Source organism: Elephas maximus, chromosome 22, assembly GCF_024166365.1.
Source record: "Elephas maximus indicus isolate mEleMax1 chromosome 22, mEleMax1 primary haplotype, whole genome shotgun sequence".
Classification (NCBI taxonomy): domain Eukaryota; kingdom Metazoa; phylum Chordata; class Mammalia; order Proboscidea; family Elephantidae; genus Elephas; species Elephas maximus.
Window position 1 is genome coordinate 7,374,970 of NC_064840.1, and position 25,567 is coordinate 7,400,536.

At 50.4% G+C, this 25,567-nt stretch overlaps 3 protein-coding genes across 3 annotated transcripts in view; all 3 read right to left on the reverse strand.

The window, feature by feature from the left end:
* Nucleotides 1–17,935, reverse strand: part of HIP1R (huntingtin interacting protein 1 related) — a 41,668-nt gene extending 23,733 nt beyond the window's left edge. The window contains exon 1 of the mRNA XM_049865116.1: nucleotides 17,773–17,935. Coding sequence (XP_049721073.1) covers nucleotides 17,773–17,865 — 93 coding nt within the window. The 5' untranslated portion in view covers nucleotides 17,866–17,935. The remainder of the gene's footprint in view (nucleotides 1–17,772) is intronic.
* Nucleotides 17,936–18,513: 578 nt separating this feature from the next.
* On the reverse strand, nucleotides 18,514–20,697 carry LOC126066061 (uncharacterized). The gene is made up of 2 exons (XM_049866891.1): nucleotides 20,309–20,697; nucleotides 18,514–19,294 (listed from the first exon to the last, which is right to left on the reverse strand). The coding sequence occupies exons 1-2, from the start codon at nucleotides 20,695–20,697 to the stop codon at nucleotides 18,514–18,516; spliced, it is 1,170 nt and encodes a 389-aa protein (XP_049722848.1).
* A 3,943-nt stretch (nucleotides 20,698–24,640) lies between these two features.
* CCDC62 (coiled-coil domain containing 62) overlaps nucleotides 24,641–25,567 on the reverse strand; it is a 43,377-nt gene continuing 42,450 nt past the window's right edge. Inside the window, exon 13 of the mRNA XM_049866039.1 lies at nucleotides 24,641–25,414. The gene's annotated coding sequence lies outside the window, so the exon portion shown is untranslated. The remainder of the gene's footprint in view (nucleotides 25,415–25,567) is intronic.

Sequence of the window (25,567 nt, forward strand, 5' to 3'; positions counted from 1 at the left end):
TGGAGGAGACCACAGCAGGGCCAAGGACCAAGTCCACTCCCTCCAGAGGCCTTCCCCCACCCCCGATACCAGAAGCAGAACCAGAGAGCACCCCATAAAAATGGGTATGGCCATCTGTCTGAACCTGAGGGACACCACACATCCATCTGTCTTCCCTGGCCTGTCCCTTCATCGCTGACTCAGTGTGCACTGAATGTCCCCAACCAGGCATTGGCCCCCAAAGACACACCCCACATCCCCATCCCTGGGAGGCGCCCTGCCAAGGGCCTCCTTGATTCACTTCCCCAGGGCTCGCCGTCACTGATGTGTGACATACTGTACGTGTGTGTACGTGCAGTCTCTCCCAGCGGGGAGTCAGTGACCTGGGGGAGGGAGCTTTGCCCCCTGCCCACTGCGGCGGCCCACCATGCTGGCACACAGGGGTCCCAGAAAACTGGCACAGAGTGGGGCAGCTGAGCACTGAGCTGGGACACAGGCACACGAGGCCAGCTCTGGGCACTGCCCTCCCCATGCCACCCGCCCTGGCGCACAGAGAACAGGGTTCATTTCAGCCAGGCAGCAGGAACACAGCTCCGTTGTATGCAGGGAAGGCAGATGTGTGGACTGGGGCCTCCCCAGCCCAGGGGCGTACAAGGAGGCACAGAACTCACACAGTGGGGGTCTGTGGCCACAGCACAGGCCTCACTCTTCCTGCCAGGCGTCTCTGCCAAGTCTTGTCCCCAGGGAGGGGCAGGCAGTTCTTGGTGACAGCTGCCCCCCTTAACCCCTAGAAACCACCAATCCAACTTGTCTCTATGGATCCACCTATTCTAGATATCCTGTATAAATGTCCACGAATGTCCATAGTACGTCAATCATACAGGCACCTTCTGTGGCTGGCTTTTTCACTCAGTGTCATACTTTTAAGCTTCACCCATGTCACAGCAAGAATCAGGACTTCGTTTGTCTTTATGGCTGAGTAATATCCCGTTGCATGGATAGACCACATTTCCTTTATCTTTTCATCCGTTGGTGGACATTTAGGTTGTCTCCACTTTTTGGTTATTGTAAATAGTGCTTCTGTAAATGTGTGTACAAGTATTTATCTGAATCCCTGCTTTCGGTTCTTTTGGGTACGCCTACTCCTTGCTTATGGACTATCTTATTATCTCACATTTCCCAATTATGACAATAGTAGAAAAATCTACTGTCTGACTATTTTGCATGTTAACAACGTATGTGTGGCAATAACAAATGCCAAGGTGTGAGGCAAGAGTAAGGCTGGCTTCGATGGTTATGTGTCAGCTTGCTGGTCCATGATTCTCAGTGGTTTGGCAGTTAAGTGATGATGTAATTTGGCAGTTATGTAATGATGCAGTCATCCTCAATTTTGTGATCTGATGTGGCCATCCTCTATTTTCACATAGCATTGATTTTGCATAATAACCTGGTCTTTGAAACCTAACCACGTCAACAAGTGAGGAGTGTATTTATCTAGGAATGGAACTGTTGAGTCCTATGGTCACCCAGCAACACTGTGGAAGAAAGGCCTGGCGATGTGTTTCCGTCAAGATTACAGCCAAGAAAACCCTAAGGAGCAGTTCTACTCTGTGAAACATAGGGTCGCCATGAGTCAGAATTGACTTGAAGGCAACTAACAACAACAACAGAATAAAACTTCATGTTTAACTTTGTTTCTTGTGCTGAACACAGCCCTGCTTCTTGGCTTTACAGTCTAGAAGGAGCCCTCACTGGTCTGGGCCCTGGGGGCTCTCCACACAAGCCTGTCACCCTCATGCCAACCCAGGGTGTTAATGGGGTTCTGCCCATTTTGAAGGAGCACCTTCCATACTGGAAACGTGAAAGTACACACCGCAGCCCAGGGCCACAGCATTGCAAATTCTCCACATCTGCCCCTTGTCCCGCCGAGAGCAGGACAGAGCCAGTGCACTGACCTGCAGAAGGCAGCAGGTGGGGGTACAAAAGCTCAGGTGTCCCCATCAGATGCCTCCATCGGGTGGGAGCAGTGGGGATGCTCTAGCGTGCCTGGGTCGCAAAGCTTGTCAGGACAACAGGCTGGTCTCCACAGCCTAACAGTAAAATCACTCTGAGCTCAGCCAAGTGCCAGGCACTGTGCTACAGGCTTTACTGGTACCTGTCATAAATCCTCGTAAATCGCCCGGGAGGCAGGCAAACGAAGACATCCAGGGTTTAAGGGGCTCAATCACCTGCCCGAGATCACTGTAATAAAGAATGGTAATTGAGCACTTGCTCCATGCCAAGCTGGATTCTAAGCACTCTGTGCGTATTTATGCAATCCTCACATCCCTCCACAGTTAATGCCAATGAGGAAACTGAGGGCACAGGGCAGGAGAGCAAATGCCCCAGGGCCCTGGGCTATGGAGAAGCTGGCAGGAATCGAGCGTCATTCTCCATGTCACCCTCCACACTCTGTGGGCCCCAAACCCACTCTGATCCAGTTCCAGCCCCTCTCTCGCCAGGGGCGGTGGGGGAGGGTGGGGGAGAGAAGCATCAACACAAACAGCCTCTCACTCCTACAACAGGAACCCAGCCCCAAGTGGCCGACAGGGCTCAAAGAGGACCTGGCCCTCCTCCAAATCTGACACAGGTCCTGGATCCGGGATTTGTTCAAACCTGCGGGGAATAAAACATTGGTTCCAAGGGTATCTGACTCAGGTCCCTCCCACATCCTCTGTCCTGCGGCCACGGCGGGGCCTCCAGGAAGACCCTTTGAGGCCCCTGTCCCTTCATCTCCCCAGGAGGCCCCTCTCAGGAGTCAGAACCACGCTTGGACACATCTGCCCCTTTGTCCAAGAGTGCTGCCTCATACAAACCCAATCTGGGGGCAGAGACCCTAAACCCTAGGGTACAGCCCAAGGGGACAACCCTGCCCCTCCCGGGGCCAGGAGGACAGAGCCCATTGGCTCCTAGGCCCACAGCTGCCTGCTGCCTTAGTCCCAGACCAGACTCCAGGGAAGACATTTGGGAAAGGAGGCGGCCCTTCCAAAAGGCCCTGGGGCTGGACTGATGTAGACAGAAACCAAGCCTGTCTTATAAATCAAACAATAACACGCGTGAGGAACGTAAATTAGACCAAATGGGCAACACCTCCCCAAAAGCAAAGACAAGAAGGCAGGAAGGGACTGGAAAACCAGACAAATGGAAACAGCCAACCCAGGGTGGAGAAGGGGAGAGTGTTGACACATCACAGAGATTGCAACCAATGTCACAAAACAATTGCGTATAAATTGCTGAATGAGAAACTCATATGCTCTGTAAACTTTCACCTAAATCACACACGCACATACAAAATCTAAGGGGCACAGTTTTACTGACACACACAGGATTGCAAAAGAAAGAAAGAAATGGACCCTGAGAGGTAGACACGCCAAGCCAGATGACCATGCCAGAGTGACCCCCTGCCCTTATAAACTTGGATGCTTGACAAAGACTACAGCAGCACACTGCAACCCCAGGCGGAGGGGCCACAGACAGCTTGGAAGAGCCAGAGGGGTGGCGGGAAGGGGATAGGATCACAGAGGAGAGCATCTCATCGGGACTAAAGATTGCCAACACCGCTCTAGAAGCCCATAGCCCTTGGAAGGGGTCAGGGCTAAGTGATCCAAGAGGTTGCTGTCCCCAGTGCTCTGTGTGACCCACACCATGAAGTCCATTGGAATTCTGCGCAGCAGAGGACACCAAAACCCAACCTGTTAAGATCATGGAAGAAAAAATAGAGACAACGCTAGGAGCCCGAATGCATGGCATAAACGGTATACAACATTACTAACAATGCAGAAGAGAAACTAGATAACTGGGAGCCCCTAAAAATCAAACACCTATGCTCATCCAAAGACTTCACCAACAGAGTAAAAAGATTACCTACAGACTAGGAAAAAGTTTTTAGCTATGACATTTCCTATCAGCGTCTGATCTCTAAAATCTACAGGATACTACAAAAACTCAACTACAAAAAGACAAATAACCCAATTAAAAAATGGGCAAAGGATAGGAACAGGCACTTCACCAAAGAAGGCATTCAGGTAGCTAAGATACATGAGGAAATGCTCACGATCATTAGCCATTAGAGAAATGCAAATCAAAACTACAATGACGTTCCATCTCACTCCAACAAGGCTGGCATTAATTCAAAAACCACAAAATAATAAATGTTGGAGAGGTTGTGGAGAGACTGGAACACTTATACACTGCTGGTGGGAATGTAAAATGGTAAACCACTTTGGAAATTGATTTGGCGCTTCATTAAAAAGCTAGAAATAGAACTACCATGCAATCCAGCAATCCCACTCCTTGGAATATATCCTAGAGAATTAAGAGCCTTTACACGAACAGATATATGTACACCCATGTTCACTGCACCACTGTTTACAATAGCAAAAAGATGGACGCAACCAAGGTGCCCATTAACGTATGAATGGATAAATATGGTATATTCACACAACGGAATACTACACATCGATAAAGAACAATGATGAATCCGTGATACATTTCATAATATGGAGAATCTGGAAGACATTAAGCTGGGTGAAAGTAGTCAGTTGCAAAAGGACAAATATTGTATGAGACCACTATTGTTAAAACTCAAGAAATAGTTTAAACAGAGAAGAAAATATTCTTTGATCGTTACGAGAATAGGGAGGGAGGGAGGGAGAGAGGGGGTATTCACTAATGAGATAGTAGACAAGAACTATTTCAGGTGAAGGGCAAGACAGCACACAGTACCGGAGAGGTCAGCACAGCTGGACTAAACCAAAAGCAAAGACGTTTCCTGAATAAACTGAACGCTTCGAAGTCCAGAGTAGCAGGGGCAGGGGTCTGGGGACCATGGTTTCAGGGGACATCTAAGTCAATTGGCATAATAAAATCTATTACGGAAACATTCTGCATCCCACTTTGGAGAGTGGCGTTTGGGGTCTTATATGCTAGCAAGCAGCCATCTAAGATGCATGAATTGGTCTCAACCCACCTGGAGCAAAGGAGAACGAAGAACACCAAAGACACAAGGTAAGTATGAGCCCAAGGGACAAAAAGGGCCACATGAATCAGAGACTACATCAGCCTCAGACCAGAAGAACTAGATGGTGCCTGGCTACAACCGATGACAGCCCTGACAGGGAACAGAACACAGAATCCCTGGTGGAACAGGAGAGCGGTGGGATGCAGACCTCAAATTCTCGTAAAAAGACCAGACTTAATGGTCTGACTGAGACTAGAAGGACCTGGGAGGTCATGGTCTCCAGACCTTCTGTCAGCCCAAGACTGGAACCGTTTCCAGAGCCAACTCTTCAGACAGGGATTGGACTGGACTATGGGACAGAAAATGATGAGCAGTGAGCTTCTTGGCTCAAGCAAACACAGGAGACTATGTGGGCAGCTCCTGTGTGGAGGGGAGATGAGAAGGCAGAGGGGGACAGGAGCTGGCTGAACGGACATGGGGAATACAGGGTGGAGAAAAGGAGTGTGCTGTCTCAGGAGGGGAGCAACTAGGAGTATATAAACGAAAAACCAAACCCACTGCCATCGAGTCGATTCTGACTGATAGTGACCCTATAGGACAGAGTAGAACTGCCCCATAGAGTTTCCTAAGAGCGCCTGGCAGATTCGAACTGCCAGCCTCTTGGTTAGCAGCCGTAGTACTTAACCACTAAGCCACTAGGGTTTCCAGGAGTATACAGCAAGTTGTATATAAATTCTTTCAAGATAAATATTATTTTAATGAAATATAAAAATCAGAAACCAAAAAAAAATTCCCCATGATGAACAAAATATCAATACTTTAAATAAAGATGTGTGATCTTTATTTTTAAATATAAGAAGTGTGATCTCAAAGGGTGTATATAAATTCTTGTATGACAGATTTGTAAACTTTCACTTAAAGCACAAAGCCCATCTGAGATGTTTCCAGAATATAAGCACGCACAAAGCTTGTCTAAGATGTTTCTAGAATGTTAGCATGTTTCGCTGTGTCTTAGCCACTGGTGCCATCCTTCCGTTCCTCAAATGTGGCAGGCTGGTCCCCACCAGCAGCTGACTGTTTCTGGTCACCCAGATCTGTGCTAGAATGTCCCCAACACCCCTCCCTCTCAGAGGATACACGGTACAGCATCTGTTTACATACACGCAGAGCACCCCTTATCTGAAACTATCTGGTTTGTCTACCGCTTATATTCCACCTTCACTGCCACACCCTCTCCCCCAGTTTTAAGTACAGGACATGGGTACTCCTGTCTGCCCTGCTCCCGGCTCCATCTCCAGTGCCCAACTAACACCTGGTGGTCAATAAATCTTTATTGAGTGAGTGAAGGAGTGAACACTTGAATGAACTAAAGGTCTTTCAAACATGAGCACTGGATAAAATCAAGGCACTGAGTGTCTCTCTCTAGAGCTCAGGGTTTAACCCCTACAGTTCACTAGTACCCCAAGGCACCGCAGCTCTAAGGACAATTTCTATTTTTAAAATTAACACTGAGGTTAATCAGACATGAGCCTCCCTGCGCTGCTATCATAATGTTCAACAGCGGCACATTACAGGGCCAAAAACTTTTTCCAAAGAGCCAGGCACCGGACAGGGGCAAAGTAGGGAGCTATTTGTCTTTTGCATTTCCAAAGAGGTGTTTGAAGGACAGAGAGGTCTCATTCAAATGCTTTTTTGACCACAAAGGCCACTGACAGACGCAAATACAGGACTCGGGCTATGCGTGGGAGCCCAGGGGAGGGATCCTGCCTCTCACCGGGATTCCATTCACAACCCTAACCTTTCCCCTGGGCTTAGAGGGTGCCACAGGAGGAATGGAATGAGAGGACTCAGACCTCTTCCGGCCGGCTGGCCCTCCTGAGTCACAGGGAGCCAGCCTGGATGGTTTCATCCCCCAGGTCCTGGCGACGTCACTCCCCAAACCTGTCCACCCTGCAAGCCAGGGGGCTGAGTCACTCCCAGGCAAGAGAACTTATTGCAGTTTGAGGAGTGTGCTTATTTTAGCAGGAGAAAGCCATCCTGCCTGAACTAAATGCCTCAGTCTCTCTGGAGTGGGTGCTGTGGGCCCCTCAGGCCTCAACAAGCAGATGGCGTCAAAGAAGGGGAGTTGTCAGCTTCCTGTTCATTCAAGAAGCATCGGCAAACATTCAGAGGAGAGCTCACACAAGTACTACTCAAACTATTTTAGAGCATAGAAAAGGAAGGAATATACCAGAATTCATTCTATGAAGCCAGCATAACCCTGGTAACCAAAGCCAGGCAAAGACACCATTAAAAAAGAAAATCAGAGACCAATATTTTTCATGAACATAGATGTAAAAATTCTCAACAAAAATCATAGCCAACAGAATTCAGCATCATATAAAAAAAAAAAAAAAATACACCACGACCAAGTGGGAATCATACTAGGTACACAAGGATGGTTCAACATTAGAAAATCAATCAACGTAATCCACCACATAAATAAAAGAATCACATGGTCATCTTAATCACTGTAGAAAATGCATCTGATAAAGTCCAACATCCATTCTTGTAAAAACTCTCAATAAAATGCAGGAATAGAAGGGAAATCCCTCAACATAATAAAGGTCATTTTTTATACAAAACCAGGAAACCCTGGTGGCGTACTGCTTAAGTGCTAGGGCTGCTAACCAAAGGGCTGGCAGTTCGAATCAGGCTGGGGCTCCTTGGAAACTCTACAGGGCAGTTCTACTCTGTCCTATAGGGTTGCTGTGAGTCGGAATCAACTTGACGGCACTGGATTTGGTTTTTTGGTTTATACAAAACCAGGGGCCCTGGTGGCGCAGTAGTTAAAGAGCTTGGCTGCTAATCAAAAAGTCAGTGGTTTGAATCCACCGGCCGCTCCTTGGAAACCTTATGTGGCAGTTCTACCGCGGCTTACAGGGTCGCTGTGAGTCAAAATTGACTCGACAGCAATGAGTTTGGGTTTTTTTTTTTTAAATACAAAACCGACAGCCAACATCATTCTCAATGGAGAGAGGCTGAAAGCATTGCCCCTGAGAACAAGAACAAGACAAGGATGCCCTTTATCACTACTCCTATTTAACATTATGCTGGAAGTTCTAGCTAGCGCAATAGGCAAGAAAAAGAATTAAAGGGCATCCAAATTGGGAAGGAAGAAGTAAAACTATCCCTATTCACAGATGACATGACCCTATACATACTGAACCCCAAAGATTCCACAAGAAAACTACTGGAACTAATAGAATGATTCAGCAAAGTAGCAAGATACAAGCTCAACATACAAAAATCAGTTGGATTCCTATACACCAACAAAGAGAACTGCAAAAAGGAAATCAGAAGAACAATATCATTTATGATAGCCTCTAAAATGATAAAAATACTTGGGAATGAATCTAACCAGGGATGTAAAAGACCTGTACAAAGAAAACTGCAAAACACTATTGCAAGAAACGAAACGAAATCTACATAAATGGAAAAAAACACCATGTACACGGACAGGAAGACTCAACATTGTAAAAATGTCAGTTCTACCCAAACTGATCTGTAGATTAAATGCAATCCCAATCCAAACATCAACAGCATTCTTTAATGAGATGGAAAAACTTGTCACCAACTTTACATGGAAAGGAAAGAGGCCCCAGATAAGCAAAGCATTACAGCAGAAAAAGAACAAAGCAGGAGGTCTCACACTACCTGATCTTAGAATCTATTATATATAGAGACAGTAATCAAAACAGCCTAGTACTGATACAACAACAGACATATAGACCAGTGGAACAGAACTGAGAACCCAGACATAAATCCATCCACCTACAGTCAACTGATCTTTGACAAAAGACCAAAGTCCATTAAATGGGGAAAACACAGTCTTTTTAATAAGTGGTCCTAGCTTAACTGGACGTCCATCTGTAAAAAAATGAAACAGGACCCATTAACTCACGCCATACACAAAAATAAACTCAAAATGGATCAAAGACCTAAATATAAAACCTAAAATGGTAAAGATCATAGAACAAAAAATAGGAACAATGCTGGGGCCCTAATACACAGCATAAATTCAATAAAAACTATAACTAACAATGTAAAAACACCAGAAGATAAACTAGATAACTGGGAAATCCTGAAAATTAAACTCTTATGCTCACCAAAAGGCCACCAAAAGAGTAAAAAGAGAACCTACAGACTTGGAAAATTTTTTTGGCTACGACATATCTGACAAGGGTCTAATCTCTAAAACCTGTAGAATACTTCAACACCTCAACAACGAAAAGACAAATAATTCAATTAAAAAATGGGCAAAGGATATGAACAGACACTTCACCAGAGAAGACATTCAGTCAGCTAACAGATACAGGAGGAAATGCTCGTGATCATAGCCATTAAACAGAGAAATGCAAATCAAAACTACAATGAGATACCATCTTACCCTGACGTAATTGACACTAATCAAAAAAACAGAAAATAACAAAAGCTGGAGAGGTTGTGGAGAGACTGGAACTCTTATGCACTGCTGGTGGGAATGGAAAATGGTGTGACGCCTCCTTAAAAAGCTAGAAATAGAAATACCATAAGATCCAGCAATCCCACTTGTAGGAATATATGCTGGAGAAATACGAACCATCACACGAATAGACATACACATATCCATGTTCATTGCAGCATTATTCACAACAGCAAAAAGATGGAATCAACCTAAGTGTCCATCAACAGATGAATGAATAAACAAATTATGGTATGTACACACAATGGAATACTACGCAACAATAAAGAACAATGATGAATCTGCAAAATATCTTACAACATAGATGAATCTGGACAGCATTATGCTGAGTGAAATAGGTCAGTCACAAAAGGACAAATATTGTATGAGACAACGATTATAAAAACCCAAGAAAAGGTTTACACACAGAAAAAAACAATCCTAGATGGGTTACCAGGGAGGGTGAGGTATGCGGAGGGGAAATCACTAACTAGATAGTAGACAAGTGTTAACTTTGGCGACGGGCAAGACAATATAGGGGAAGTCAGCACAACTTGACCAAGGCAAAGTCACAGAAGCTTCCTAGAGACATCCAAACACTTTGAGGGACCAAGTTACTGGGACTGAGGTTTGGGGACCATGGTCTCAGGGGATATCTAGGTCAATTGGCATAACATAGTTCATAAAGAAAATGTTCTAAATCCTACTTTGGTGAGGCGCATCTGGGTCTTAAAACGTTGCAAGTGGCCATCTAAAGTACATTTACTGGTCCCATCACATTTGGAACAAAGGAGAATGAAGAAAACCAAAGACAAAAGGAAAAGATTAGGCCAAAGGACTAATGGACCACATGAACTACAGCCTTCACCAGCCAGAGCCCAGAAGAACTAGATGGTGCTCGGCTACCACCACCAACGCTTTGACAGGAACCACATTAGAGGGTTCTGGACACAGTGGGAGAAAAACGTAGAACACAATTCAAATTCACACACAAAAAAGACCAGACATAGTGGTCTGACAGAGACTGGAGGAACCCCTGAGACTATGGCCCCCTGACACCCTGCTAACTCAGAAATGAAGCTACTCCCAAAGTCCACCTTTCAGCCAAAGATTAGACAGGCCTATAAAACAAAAAATAACACACGTGAGGAATGTGTTTCTTAGTTCAATCAAGTATATCTGACCAAATGGGCAACACCTGCCCAAAAGCAAAGATAAGAAGGCAGGAAAACTGGACAAATGGACATGGAGAACCCAGGGTGGAAAGGGAAAGGGTGAGGAGTGCTGACGCATTGTGGGGATTGCATCCAATGTCACAAAACAATTTGTGTATAAATTTCTGAAAGAAACTGATTTGTTCTGTAAACTTTCACCTAAAACACAATATAGTCTTTAAAAATGTATGAGGAGAAAAACGACCCGTTATTGTCAAAAGAAACTAAGAAGCAGTTTATAGGCAAATATAAGGGACCTACAAAAAGTTCAACACTGGTAACAATAAAGAATTATAATTTTAAACTTAAAAAAAAAAAAAGCTTTGGCAACATATTCATTCATTCATTCATTCACTCATTCGTTCTTCGGCACACACATATGGAGAGTCAGGCACCGTCCCTGCCTGGAGAGGCTCAGGGTTAGGCGGCCAGTATAGATATGAACAAGGTGATGAGATGGCTCAGCAGGGGGCCGGAGAGGGGGGTGCAGCTGTCACCCCTTCTCCTGTGACCCTGTACCTAGAACATGTCAGCCCAACACCTGCCTGCTCCTCCCAGCTCTGCAGGCACAGGCTCAGCTGGTCAGGGAGACAGGAAGCCATGTGGATAATGCGTAATCAGAACTCAGGAGCCTAAGCACGGGAGCGGTGGATGGCTTCACAAACAAGGTGATATTTGAGTCAGCCCTGTAAATAAACAGGCATCTACCAAGTGGAACAGTGCCGGGCTGGCAGAGGCTCCCCGGTTCTGGGGCCGGCTTCTCGGGTTCCTGGCTGGGTTTCCCTGTCCGGCAGCCAAGCAGGCCTCCTTGCGATTCCAGTGTTTCCACTTCAAGCTGCTGGAATCAAGTGGCCAGTCGGGTTCATTCAGGAACAGGATGCCAGCCTGGGCAAGGTCCTCATTGAGAAGGAAGTCACACCTCTTGGGGGCTTTCCCCCTGGGACATCCTCCTGAGTGCGATGTCATCAGAGGAAGGGGTGCCTGTGGAGAGCTCTGGGAGGTGAACACCGGAAGGCTCATCCTTCCAGGAACGGGCTCTCTCCCACCTTCCCAGTCAGCCAAACTAGCCACAACCGGCTTCCCTTCCAAACGGCCCGAGCTCTCGCCATCCTCACTTAGAGCCGGCCAAACTAAGGGCACGGTGGCACCCAAGAAGGACATTACTTCTATTTCTCTTCGGCCCAGTCTACTTCTCTGTACATAACACAAGAGCCAACACTCACACAGCATTTGCCCTGCTTCAGGCTCTGGGCTAAGTGCTTTGTATGTACCTTTTATATACAGGTTAACCCACTGCCGTCGAGTCGTTTCTGACTCATAGCCACCCTATATATACGTTAAAATATATACGTTAGCGCCTGCAAATCCTTACACCCACCCTTGCCGGCGATATTATTATCCCTCACCCCCCACCTCCTCCACAGATGAGGAGACTGAGGTACAGAGAGGGGAAGGGCCTGAGCCTGGCAATCTGGCCTCGCAGTCCTGCTCTCAACTGCTCTCCTGCGTGTACCTGCCACACCTCCCCTCCCCTACCTCCTTCGGGGAAATGACAACTCTAGGGGTGCTGACTGAGGTTAACCTTCCCACAGCACACCCCAAGGGCCCAGGACAGGCCAACAGATACACGGTGAGTGCTCTGCACAAAGGTGTCACGGGGATGAACTACATCAAAGACAGGAGGGGGCCGTTAATGCCTGGCAGCCCCCACCGCCAAGGCCAGCTGCCATCAAGTGGACTCTGACTCATGCCGACCCCATGTGCGTCAGAGTAGAACTGTGCTTCACAGGGTCTTCAATTGCTGATTTTTTGCAAGCAGGTCACCAGGGCTTTCTTCCAAAGCACTTCTGGGTAGACTAGAACTTCCAACCTTTGGGTTAGCAGCCGAGCCCTGGGGGTTCTGGCAGCCCAGGACTCAGTACGTCTGCTGCCTGCTTGGGCACCACCAGCACCGTCCTCGAGCGGAAGGGCGTCTCAGGTGAACATGCAGCATGGGCAGGGAAGGGCCTGGCACCCTACCTGCAACTACTCCTGGCTCGGGCACTGAGGCAGCATTGGTCCCATGTAGCAAAGCGGGGAGGGCAGCTGCTGAGACCTTTGTGGGTGGCGTCCTAGGGGACTTGTGAGTCTGGTTCTTTCTCTCCTTGTCAGAAAGGAGCCTTGGCTTGCCTATATTCACGCATCAGTCAACCAGTCATTATCGGCACTGGCACTGTGCCTACATGTGGGGATGTGGGAGAAGACAGGGCCCGTTCCTCCCCAGGGAGCTTACAGGGCCCCCTCGCCACCCCATAACAACAGCACAGTGGTCTGGTTATCCACCACATGGTTCAGATTTCTCCCCAAATTCCAGGGCCAGAGAATTTTTCAAAAATTGTAAACACTTTACTGATAAAGAAAATAAAGTTCAGAAAGGGGCAGGTGACTTAGAGTGTCACAGTACAGTTTTACCAGGGATAACGAAGAGATGAGGGTGGAAGTAAGCACGTCCCCATGCTCTGAGCAGGAGGCCCACAGGGATGGTGATGGTCACACGGGGAGGGGGTCCAAGAGGGACCAACATGTGCAAGCGTGGAGTCTAAATGATACCACACAGTCAGGAACGGCTCTCAAACCTCACCTCACCTGAAGCTCAGGTTACGTTTCCAGACACCTGCTTGTGCCCTGTGAGCTAAAAACCTGTTGCTGTTGAGTTCATTCCAACTCACAGTGACCCCACAGGACAGAGCAGAACTGCCCCATAGGGCTTCCAAGGCTGTAATCTTTATGGGAGCAGATTGCTAAGTCTTTTCTCCCTCGGAGCGGTTGGTGGGTTTGAACCACTGACCCTTCTCTTAGCAGAAGAGTGCTTAACTACTGTGCTACCAGGCATCCTTCTATTTTGGGCACATTGGATTAATAACATACTATTAAAATAAGTTTCACCTGGTTGTTTACTTTTTAAAGTGGCTACTAGACGATTTCAAAGGACACATGTTCTAGGCGCTGCTCTACAGCCGCCAGGGTCTGACAACTCCTGAGCATCAATAAATGTTAATCTTTACAAGGCTTTGGTTCCCCAGAGGCTGCTGGGTGACTGTGTCACTGGCCTGGGACGTTGGACCTAAGAGCCATCTTGTTCTGAAAGTAGCTGCACTCAGCAGTTCTTACCCCGGAAAGCTCCCGGGCCTGGGGGTTTACATCTATGCCCCTGTCTGATGCCCACACGCTGGGTTTGGCCCAAGAGCACAGGCCCCGCAGCTGGTGGCTTCTCACTGTAACATAAAAGGTCTCCCTTGTCCTGATCTGAGAGGAAGCTTTTGGATTTTATCCAAGGTGGCACAATGGGTAAGCGCTCAGCTACTAATTAAAGGGCTGGTGGTTCAAACCCACCCAGCGGCTCTGCAGGAGGAAAGACCTGGCAATCTGTTTCTGTAAAGATTACATCTCAGAGAACCCTACGGGGCTATCCTACAGTCACATGGGGTCGCTGTGAGTTGGAAATGGACTCAAGGACACCTAACAACAACTCCATGTCCTGCAGGGGAAACTGAGGCCCAGAGAAGCAAAGGGGAAGATAAGGAAAAAGCAGGGTTCACATCTGGAATTTCTAAGACTCGTATCTGCTAAGTCTTCATCTATAATGTGCTTCAAAGATGAGTCTCCTCTCCGTTGGAAGGTCTGAAATATTTCTCCAATTTTAGAACTATTCTGGGAGGAAAGGGAGGGAGAAGGAAGACTAGCTGACTACTGGCTGAGCACCTACTATGTGCTAGGCACTGTGCTACATGTTTTACATAGATTAGCCTTCCATGACTGCTATAACAAATCACCACAAACTTAGTGGCTTAAATGGCACAAATCTATCATCTTACAGTTCTGGAAGTCCAAAGTCCGAAATGGGTCTCACTGGGCTAAAATCAAGAAGTCAAGGCTGTGTTCCTTTCTGGAGGCTCTAGGGGAGAATCCACTTCCTTGCCTTTCAGAGCTTCTAAAAAAAAAAAAAATTTTTTTTTTTTTTAGAGGCTGCCCACATTCTTTGGCTCTTGGCTCCTTCCTTCACCTTCAAAGCCAGTAACAGCTGGTCAAGTCTTTTCTTGTATCATATTCATCCTGACTTTTAAAGACTCTTGTGACAGGTGATTATACTGGGCCCACCAGGATTATTCAGGATAATTTCCCTATTTTAAATTCAGCTGATTAGCCATTTTAATCCCACCTACAACCTTAACTCTCCTTACCAAACTAAACCACACCCATTGCCGTCCACTGGATTCCAACTCATAGCGACCCTATAGGACACAGTAGAACTGCCCCATAGGGTTTCCAAGGTTGTAATCTTTATGGAAGCAGAGTGCCGCATTTTTCTCCCACAGAGCAGCTGGCCGGTTTAAACCAACTTTTTGGTTAGCAGCCGAGTACTTAACCACTGTACCACCAGGGCTCCTCCACCTACAAGCTTAATTCTCTTTATCAAGTAATATAATATATTCACAGGTTCTGGGAATTAGAACAAGGACACCTTTGGTGGGGGGCTATTATTCACCCAACCACACAGTACCTGAAAACAGCCCGATAGGGTACATGGGATTATCCCTATTTTCACAGACATGAGGAAACAGATTCAGGGGTTAAGCAACTTGCCCAAGGACATGCAGGTGGAAGCAGGTCTACCTGTCTGCAAAGGGCTTTCCATGGTACCATGTTATCTCATAAGTGGTGCTGCAATTTTCACGTTCCAAATAGAGGTACTACCACAGAAAAAGAAAAAAAAATTCCTCCTCCACTTTTAAAAGGGATTATCACCACAAAAAAAAAAAAAAAAAAAAAAAATTTCTTTCTTTTTTTTTTTATCACCACAGAGATTAAAATCATGAGGAAGAATAGGCCAGCTCTCTGGACACTTCCCCAAGTATTATATTCTCTCTCTCTCACACACACACTCACTCACTCACACACTCACTCTCTCTCTCACATACTCTATCTCTCTCCATGAAATATTCACAAGCACCAGGTTCCAAAAAGAAGCCTGACTGCCCTGCCTTAACACGCCTATGGGAGGGCTAACCTCAGAGACCTTTGCAAAAACAGGGTGTGTCCTGTCAAGAAAGCTAATACAGCAGCACTTCTCTTCCTCCTGATCCAGGAGCCCAGGAAAGGAAAGGCAGGCCTAGTGAGGACGTCCACGCTGGGAACCAAGGTGCTCCCCAACAACACACAGCACTGCGTCAATGTTGAGAAGGCAGTCACACAGGCAGGGTGGGGGACGGGGAGAGGGGGGAGCGGTGGCTGTGGCCTGGTTGTGCAGTTTCCGGATTGTAAGCAGCAATCTCAGCTCTCCTGGTCCCTTCCAGTCGTGGGACCTGGACAGCAGCTCACTAGGTATTTCTAATATTAAATATTAACCTATTAAAAACCTGCTTGTTAAATATTGACCATGCACAAAAACTCATTCTTGTATCCCTCAGTAAGTCAAGCATAGGAACAATTGTGAGGTTGACGCAGGACTGGGCAGTGTTTTGTTCTGTTGTATGTGGGGTCACTGTTGAGTCAGAACTGACTCAGTGGCACCTAACAGCAACAAGTCACCCTGAAGACAAGTAAACCCAGACACTGACACCAACCTCCGTCTTTCCAGAAAACTGGTATTATAAATTATAAGTAACCTTCTCAGCCCCTGAGAGAAGTCCAACCAGCAAAGATAAAAGAGAGCCACCTTCTTGTTTACCAAACAATCACCCGATAGGGTCCTTTGTCCAGATATTCTTTCTCTTCGACATTCATGAAGGTTGCCCCTGACTTACAGTAATTTGAGAGCAAGATCAATGAACTTGGCCCTTTAAATTGCATCTCCTCTGTGTAGCAATCAGGCCTCTTTATATGGCCTCAAAAGCAAGGAAATCTAAAAATCAGTGAACAAATAAAGCTTCTGAAAACACCCAGGCCCTCTGTGCCAATTAAGTTTTCCTCCTGGCTTTCGACAAGTTCCTGTTACAATATCAATCATGTTAATGTTATCACATTATTAAGGAAGTTAATGACCTTACATTAAATGCTACATTTGGAGACCATATGACAACGATAATGACCACAAAGGGAAATTAGCAATTTGGGGCCAGGTTGGTTCCAGCACTTGTCAGCTTTCATAGACCCTGGGTGTCCCCAGATTTTATCTTTTGTCATTGTGAATCACAAGCGCAAAGGTTAGATGGTTTCCCGGTTTTGTTTTTTTCCAAAACGAAAGCTGTTGCAGACTGCATGTGAGAACTTGATTTCAAAAACAACCACAGAAGTGGGAGCTTTCTGCACAGAAAAGTGGGAAGGTGCTGGCTAATGGCAGCCACAAATGTCACCATACGGCCGGGGGTTGGGGGGGGTGTCCCTTTGGCTTTCTTTAGCGACTGGGGTAGAATCTTTTTGCCACTTCAGTCTTGGTTGAATTATTTCGGCACATAAACAAATCTGTCCTCCCCCTAAGGTATAGGAGCACCTCCGAGTTTGTAAAACAAAAAGGAACTGAAAACCAGAAGCGCAGTCCCGCCCCACCGCGCGTCCCCGGCACAGGCACACACACCCGTACCCATTATTTCACGTTTGAAACCACCTCCCTGGGACTGGCCACGATCTGCGGAGACGGAGGGGCGCGGGAAGGGGCCCCGGGAAGTTTCCGTCAGTCAGGTTTAATAAGGGGGTGGGAGCCCGCTGACGTGCGGCCAGCGCTCGGACGAACGAGTCTGGCTGCGTACGAGTAACCTGTCACCCGGTGGATAATGGGACACGGCACCGGGGAAAAGGAAGCAGGGGGCTTCCCTTAAGGAACACGTCGCTTCCCCGAGGTGGGGGCCGTATTTCTCAGCGACGGGGAGACGGTGGCCGGAGAGATCCGTCCCGGCCGCACCTGGGCCCCGACCCACCTGGGCCCGGGCGCCCGGCGCCGCGCGGCTTCCGGTTCACCTGCGCGGGCCGTGGGGCGCTCGGCGGGCCGCGCCGCCCCGAGGAGGTCGCGCCCGGCCCCGGCCCCGGCCGCCCCCCGCCCCGCCCGGCGCTCGGCGGCCGCCGCGGGGTCCTGAGGGGCCGGGTGAGGAGAAGGCAGGTGGGGAGGGGAGGGGGCCGCTCGCCTGCGTCTTGTCGAACTGCTCGCGCTCCGCCTCCAGGCTGTGGCCGGGCCTGCGGCTCAGCACCCGCGCCGGCACGTTCTTGATGCTGTTCATCCTGCCGCCGCCGCCGCCGCCGTCGCCGCGCTGCCGCCGCTCCCGCCCGGCGCCGCGCGACTGAGCGTCAGAGCGCGGCCGCGCGAGCCTAGGCACCCGGGCCGCCGCCGCACAGCGCCCCCCGCGGCCGCCCGCCCAGCCGGGGGAGGGGCCGCCGACGCCCCGCCCACCGCACACGCCTCCCGCCGCGCGCGCACACCTCCGGCCCCGCCCCTCCCCGCCAGGTGGGGTCGGCGTCCAGCCCTCCGCCCTTCAGAGCCCTCCGTCCCTCTGCCCCTTACGCCCTCCGCCCCTCACGCCCACCACCCTCCGGAACCCTCCACCCCTCACGCCTACCACCCTTCGGAGCCCTCCACACCGCAAGCCCTCCACCCCTCTCGCCCTCCGCCCTTCGGAGCCCTCCGCCCCTCACGCCCTCCACTCTTCGGAGCCCTCCGCCCCTCGGAGCCCTCCACCCCTCTCGCCCTCCACCCCTCTCGCCCTCCACCCCTCGGAGCCCTCCGCCCCTCACGCCCTCCACTCTTCGGAGCCCTCCGCCCCTCGGAGCCCTCCACCCCTCTCGCCCTCCACCCCTCGGAGCCCTCAGCCCCTCACGCCCTCCACCCCTCGGAGCCCTCCGCCCCTCTCGCCCTCCGCCCCTCGGAGCCCTCAGCCCCTCACACCCTCCACTCTTCGGAGCCCTCCGCCCCTCTCGCCCTCCGCCCCTCGGAGCCCTCCGCCCCTCTCGCCCTCCGCCCCTCGGAGCCCTCCGCCCCTCACGCCCTCCGCCCCTCGGAGCCCTCCGCCCCTCTCGCCCTCCGCCCCTCGGAGCCCTCCGCCCCTCTCGCCCTCCGCCCCTCGGAGCCCTCCGCCCCTCACGCCCTCCGCCCCTCGGAGCCCTCCGCCCCTCACGCCCTCCGCCCCTCGGAGCCCTCCGCCCCTCACGCCCTCCGCCCCTCGGAGCCCTCCGCCCCTCACGCCCTCCGCCCCTCGGAGCCCTCCGCCCCTCACGCCCTCCGCCCCTCGGAGCCCTCCGCCCCTCACGCCCTCCGCCCCTCGGAGCCCTCCGCCCCTCACGCCCTCCGCCCCTCGGAGCCCTCCGCCCCTCACGCCCTCCGCCCCTCGGAGCCCTCCGCCCCTCTCGCCCTCCGCCCCTCGGAGCCCTCCGCCCCTCTCGCCCTCCGCCCCTCGGAGCCCTCCGCCCCTCTCGCCCTCCGCCCCTCGGAGCCCTCCGCCCCTCTCGCCCTCCGCCCCTCGGAGCCCTCCGCCCCTCTCGCCCTCCGCCCCTCGGAGCCCTCCGCCCCTCTCGCCCTCCGCCCCTCGGAGCCCTCCGCCCCTCTCGCCCTCCGCCCCTCGGAGCCCTCCGCCCCTCTCGCCCTCCGCCCCTCGGAGCCCTCCGCCCCTCTCGCCCTCCGCCCCTCGGAGCCCTCCGCCCCTCACGCCGTCCGCCCTTCGGAGCCCTCCGCCCCTCGGAGCCCTCCGCCCCTCACGCCATCCACCCCTCGGAGCCCTCCGCCCCTCACGCCCTCCACCCTTTGGAGCCCTCCGCCCCTCACGCCCTCCAACCCTCGGAGCCCTCCGCCCCTCTCGCCCTCCACCCCTCGGAGCCCTCCGCCCCTCACGCCCTCCACCCCTCGGAGCCCTCCGCCCCTCTCGCCCTCCACCCCTCGGAGCCCTCCGCCCCTCACGCCCTACACCCTTTGGAGCCCTCCGCCCCTCTCGCCCTCCACCCCTAGGAGCCCTCCGCCCCTCTCGCCCTCCGCCCCTCGGAGCCCTCCGCCCCTCTCGCCCTCCGCCCCTCGGAGCCCTCCGCCCCTCTCGCCCTCCGCCCCTCGGAGCCCTCCGCCCCTCTCGCCCTCCGCCCCTCGGAGCCCTCCGCCCCTCACGCCATCCGCCCCTCGGAGCCCTCCGCCCCTCACGCCCTCCACCCTTTGGAGCCCTCCGCCCCTCACGCCCTCCAACCCTCGGAGCCCTCCGCCCCTCTCGCCCTCCACCCCTCGGAGCCCTCCGCCCCTCACGCCCTCCACCCCTCGGAGCCCTCCGCCCCTCTCGCCCTCCACCCCTCGGAGCCCTCCGCCCCTCACGCCCTCCACCCTTTGGAGCCCTCCGCCCCTCTCGCCCTCCACCCCTCGGAGCCCTCCGCCCCTCTCGCCCTCCACCCCTCGGAGCCCTCCGCCCCTCACGCCCTCCGCCCCTCTCGCCCTCCGCCCCTCGGAGCCCTCCGCCCCTCGGAGCCCTCCGCCCCTCGGAGCCCTCCGCCCCTCGGAGCCCTCCGCCCCTCACGCCCTCCGCCCCTCGGAGCCCTCCGCCCCTCACGCCCTCCGCCCCTCGGAGCCCTCCGCCCCTCACGCCCTCCGCCCCTCGGAGCCCTCCGCCCCTCACGCCCTCCGCCCCTCGGAGCCCTCCGCCCCTCACGCCCTCCGCCCTTCGGAGCCCTCCACCCCTCACGCCGTCCACCCCTCACGCCCTCCACCCTTCGGAGCCCTCCACCCTTCGAAGCCCTCCGTCCCTCACGCCCTCCACCCCTCGGAGCCCTCCGCCCCTCACGCCCTCCACCCTTCGGAGCATTCCGCCCCTCACGCCCTCCACCCCTCGGAGCCCTCCGCCCCTCACGCCCTCCACCCTTCGGAGCATTCCGCCCCTCACGCCCTCCACCCCTCGGAGCCCTCCGCTCCTCTCGCCCTCCACCCCTCGGAGCCGTCCGCCCCTCACGCCCTCCACCCCTCGGAGCCCTCCGCCCCTCACGCCCTCCACCCCTCGGAGCCCTCCGCCCCTCACGCCCTCCACCCCTCGGAGCCCTCCGCCCCTCACGCCCTCCACCCCTCGGAGCCCTCCGCCCCTCTCGCTCTCCATCCTTCGGAGCCCTCCACCCCTCGGAGCCTTCCGCCCCTCTCGCCCACCACTCTTCTGAGCCCTCCGTCCCTCCGCCCTCCGCCCCTCTCGCCCACCACTCTTCTGAGCCCTCCGTCCCTCCGCCCTCCGCCCCTCTCGCCCACCACTCTTCTGAGCCCTCCGTCCCTCCGCCCTCCGCCCCTCTCGCCCACCACTCTTCTGAGCCCTCCGTCCCTCCGCCCTCCGCCCCTCTCGCCCACCACTCTTCTGAGCCCTCCGTCCCTCCGCCCTCCACCCCTCTCGCCCTCCACCCTTCCGAGCTCCCCCACCAGGCCGAAGGGAAAGATCCCGTCCCTCCTCCAGCCTCAGGGGCGTGGGCGCGGCCCAGTTCTCCCTCCTCCACCGCGGGCTCGCGGAGTCTGATTGAGAAAATGTGGCCTCCAAGAGCCTGGCCAATGGATGCACAAGTAGCCCTCCACCTTTTAGACTTGTATTAATTTATGTGTCAGAATTCCTACGACTAAGCCGTTCCCTTTTTGTGCATCTTTAACGCAACTGCAGCCGCCCCCATCGAGGGGCTGGGGTGTAAATTCTCAGGGACACTGTGGGGTCCGCATGCGGCCACTCGCCAGGGCAGAGGGCAGTCAGCTCGAAAATGATGGAATTAGGGTGGAACAGACTGCGGACAGAGCGGGACCACGCACAACGTACGCCAAAAAGAAGCCACAGGAGGTGGCGTGAGACTTTAAAAATTAGTATTTGCTAGGTTATAAAGTTATTGGTCGCAAGACTGAATTTTTACAAAGCCAAATTCTCCCCAGTGTACGCTCCTAGATGGTGTTTTTTTTCTGCTGGCCTCAGCCATCGTATCAGAACATAGGTGTGAAATCCCCCAACAGAGGTAATAACGACTTCCCTTAAAAAAAAAAAAAAAAATGCTTTATCTAATTCGAATCCCTGAAAAGCTGCTTTAGCAGAATAACGATAGAAAAATAACAATAACTAATATTTATTATTATTTGCCAGCGGGCTAAGCCTTTTACATGTATTATCTCATTTGTAATCCTCAGCAACCTGGTCAATAAAAAAGTCAATAGCTATGGCAAAATAAAGGCCACAATAAAGGGGTTTGTTTGCTCCATACCAGCTGTTTGTCAGGCTCCTTTTTCCACACCCAACAAAAGCAGTTCTGGAGCAGATTTCACACTTAGCCAGCATCCTCTTTTAAACCATGCAACAATCCTGCTATGACTAAAACATCTGCCACAGTGACAACACTGGCAAACGATGACTTCTCTTTTTAGTAATAACAGAGCAGATTCCTATGCATCAGGCCCAGCATTTGGTAAGCAGTATCCCATTTCATCTTCCTTGAAGTTGGTGGTGGTATTGTTGCACACAAGGAAATGGGTTCAGAGAGGTTAAGAAGGGGCCCAGTTCACCCAGCTGGTCCGCAGTGCATTCAGGACCCAGAGGCAGGCCTGCCTGATCTCACTCTGTACTCTCAACAACCATCGCCTGTGCTCCATTTTGCTGACAATAACTTTGTGGCTGCACTGCCATAGCCTTGCTTTTTGGGGTCCCCCAATGGTTTGTTAATACATCTCTAATTAACTATCATGTATTGCTTGTAGGTAAGATTTGAGCTACCAGAAGGCGAGGACCCACCCCCTTTATGTTACTCGTTTTTAAATCCCAGTACTAGCAAGGGTGCCTGGCCTATAGCAATGTGTAGTAAATGCCTGTGAAATGAAGGGCTGACTGCTGGGCTGGGAAAGTAGTAAACAATGCCTACAATTTGGTACAGTCAGACACATAGACATAGCTCTCCATTTCTCAGGACACCTTTGGGAGGGATACCTGGTTCTAACGCTGGCTCTGTCATTGCCTGTCTGAGAGTCCCCATGTCATCAGAACAGTGTGCCATTTTGGGGTACCTTGAGGGCTTACCATAGACTGTTTTAATACTTCCCCCATGGTTTTACAAAGGCCAGACATTTGGGATATGGATTAGACCTCATTTTAAGGAAAATCCAAGACGACAAACAGTAGGGTTTACATCATAGCCTTATTAAGTAATGTGTGCCGCAATACCCACTGCCTGACACATGCACATGGCCTGGTCCCGGCATCTCCTCAGCTTCATCTTGCACCATCCTGACCCATCAGGTCCGCGCGTGCGTCATGCTCCTTCCCACCTCAGAGCCTTTGGACCTGCTGGGAATTTGTCTGGAATGCTCTCGCTCCTCCTGTTTGCCTTGTTAGAATCTACTCATCTCTCAGCCATGGGTTCTGATGTCACTTCCTCTGGGAAGTCTTCCCTGAACCCTACCCCCTTGGCTTAGGTTCCTACTCCATGCTATCACAGTACCTCAAACCTTTATGTCCTAACACTTACCAGCTTTATACGACCTATTTGAGTGATCATTAAGGTCTGTCTTTTCCCTAGACTGTAAGCAAGGATCACTACACTCTGTTCCCTCTTGTGTCTCCAGCGGCCTGTGTACACTAAATAAATAGGTGCTCAAATTATCTTGTTCTTTTTGTGTTGGCTCTCCTAAGCAGGCATTTGGCTGAGAACTCAGATACCCTCCCTTACAGGACTAATGAATGTACACTCTTCATTTGATAAACGCCTCTCAAAGACCATCCTGGTTTTCCACCTACCTTGCCAGCTGTTGTCCTGGTTAACGTGTCTGGTTTCCGAATCTAATCTTCTTCAGTCAGTTCTCTGTCCCAAGAGGAGGCTACTAAGATTTGTCTAGTTAAGTCCTGGAATGAGGACCTTCCTGCAATGACCCCAACAAAGCTGACATCACATGGCTAAAGATAAACAAAGGGGAACTGCCATGGGACAATCACACAGCTCCAGGTGTCTATCACAGAGGGGAAATCTCAACTCAAGGACACTTGCTTCTGACACTTCAGAAGCAAGTGGCCACTGGAAACCCAAGGTCTCTATACCCAGCCACTTGCCTGAAACGTACAGAACTGGCCTCTCAAGCCTATGCTTTCTACCAGGGCTTTGTAGGTACAACTGCTTTTAGCATTTCCGCATTTCTTCCTTTTGGGGTATTTCTATTTCTGTTTAAAAGGTATGTTCATAAATTCTGAAAACGCTCTTTTAACAGTTTCTTTCAGTGGCTGAGGTCTTTTCTGGCAGGCAAATGATAGTATAATTCAGCTACCTCCCCTTAATAAGGTTGGTGATGAAATATATATGTGAAAATCTACTTTTACCTTGCAACTATTTCAAACAAGCTAGCAGAATGCCTCTCTTTAAACAGAAATTGCTCATATACTTAAATAACTTAGGTTGAGACAGATAAACTGGTAATATTACAATTTCCCATTTTTATAAGTGTTGTAGATACTATCATCCTATGAGCTAAAATATATTTAATCATAAAATAATGTCTGACTTTTCAAATCCTTTAGTTCCCTGAAATTCCCCTACTTTGCACCAAATCAGTGTTCTAGTTTTACTAGGCAAGCTGATATATAGCCACGAACGGGTATCGTAAGGAGACAGAGAAAAGGTACCATTTTGATGCAGGCTGGCAGTCAGCCTCTCCAGGGACATGTCAGGTTTCCTCCTTGGCAGACTGCAGTTCAGAATTAACTATACCTTCCCCAGTCTTGCTCTTACAAACAAGCCAGAGGGAGAAAGCAGGCCTTTATGAAGAACATAACCAAACCTCCCCCAACTTCTCTTTTCAGCACCCTAATTAAAAAGACTACATGGGGTGGCCCCACCACCCTCATGAAAACCATCTGAAGTAACACTGGGACCGTTCTTTACAAAGGGGCATTTATACAGCACAACAGAACTTTGACACCTGCAATGCTTAAAAAAATAATCATTCTTTGGAAAATTAACTTGCCAGGTTCTGTTTAAAACTATTAACAGCCCTTATTTTACTCCTGTATAATAAAAACAAAGGAAATGAGTTTTCTTCACTATTAAAAATATTTTTTTATTGACTGAAACGGATCAATTCTCACAGAAGAGATAGAGAGGCACGTAGTATACTCCTTAAAAAATTATAAGAATTAAAATGTTTTAGTCGTTAAAAATAAAAAGGAATGCACACAAAACTTCATCTTCTAACAAGCCTTCATCTGGATAAGTAGATGGGACTGCTACAGAGCCAGCTAGGACTCTGCTCAGCGCTTGGACAGAAAGACCTGGACTACCAGTCATTAGGGACATATTTTCCAGTTAAAAACATTTTGTACCGTAGCTTTTTATGTCTATTTACGTAGCGAAGTCCAGAGCTAAAACCACAAAAGATGAGACTATTTTTCATATATGTGTTGCTAACTCTGGTAAGTAGCTACTGGTTATGATTTACATGTAGGCACAGGTTTAAAAATTCAGAGAGCTAAAACAGCACCTCATCTCATTAATTACCAAATACAGGGGCTCTCCAGTTGATTTTCCTCTAGTATTTTAACTGTAGTTTAGCTTTACAGAAGAGTCTATTTTTTTTATTCACATAATTCCTAGTTTGTGTATCTATAATATACAGTATGGTGTAATTTACAAATATATTTTTTACACATGAAAATGGTTAACTTGAAAACAAACAAAAAAAACATTATCTTTGAGTTTCTGCTCCCCATTGGCATTAAAGGTTGCTTACTAAAGATGAAAATCTTCCTGTTTTCAAGGTTAAGTATCCAGTACTGATGTCTGCTTCCTTCTTCCACACAGACAAGAAATCGGCTTCTGGACCTAATAAGATCAAAAGCAATAAGCACTGGCTGTGTGCTATAAGCTTCCAGTATCTAAAATATTAACTATGTATGCTGATTCTCAGCAACATAAGGTCATGCAAATTATAAATATGAAGATTTCTCAGTAGAGAGAGAGAGGGAGGTTGGGGGG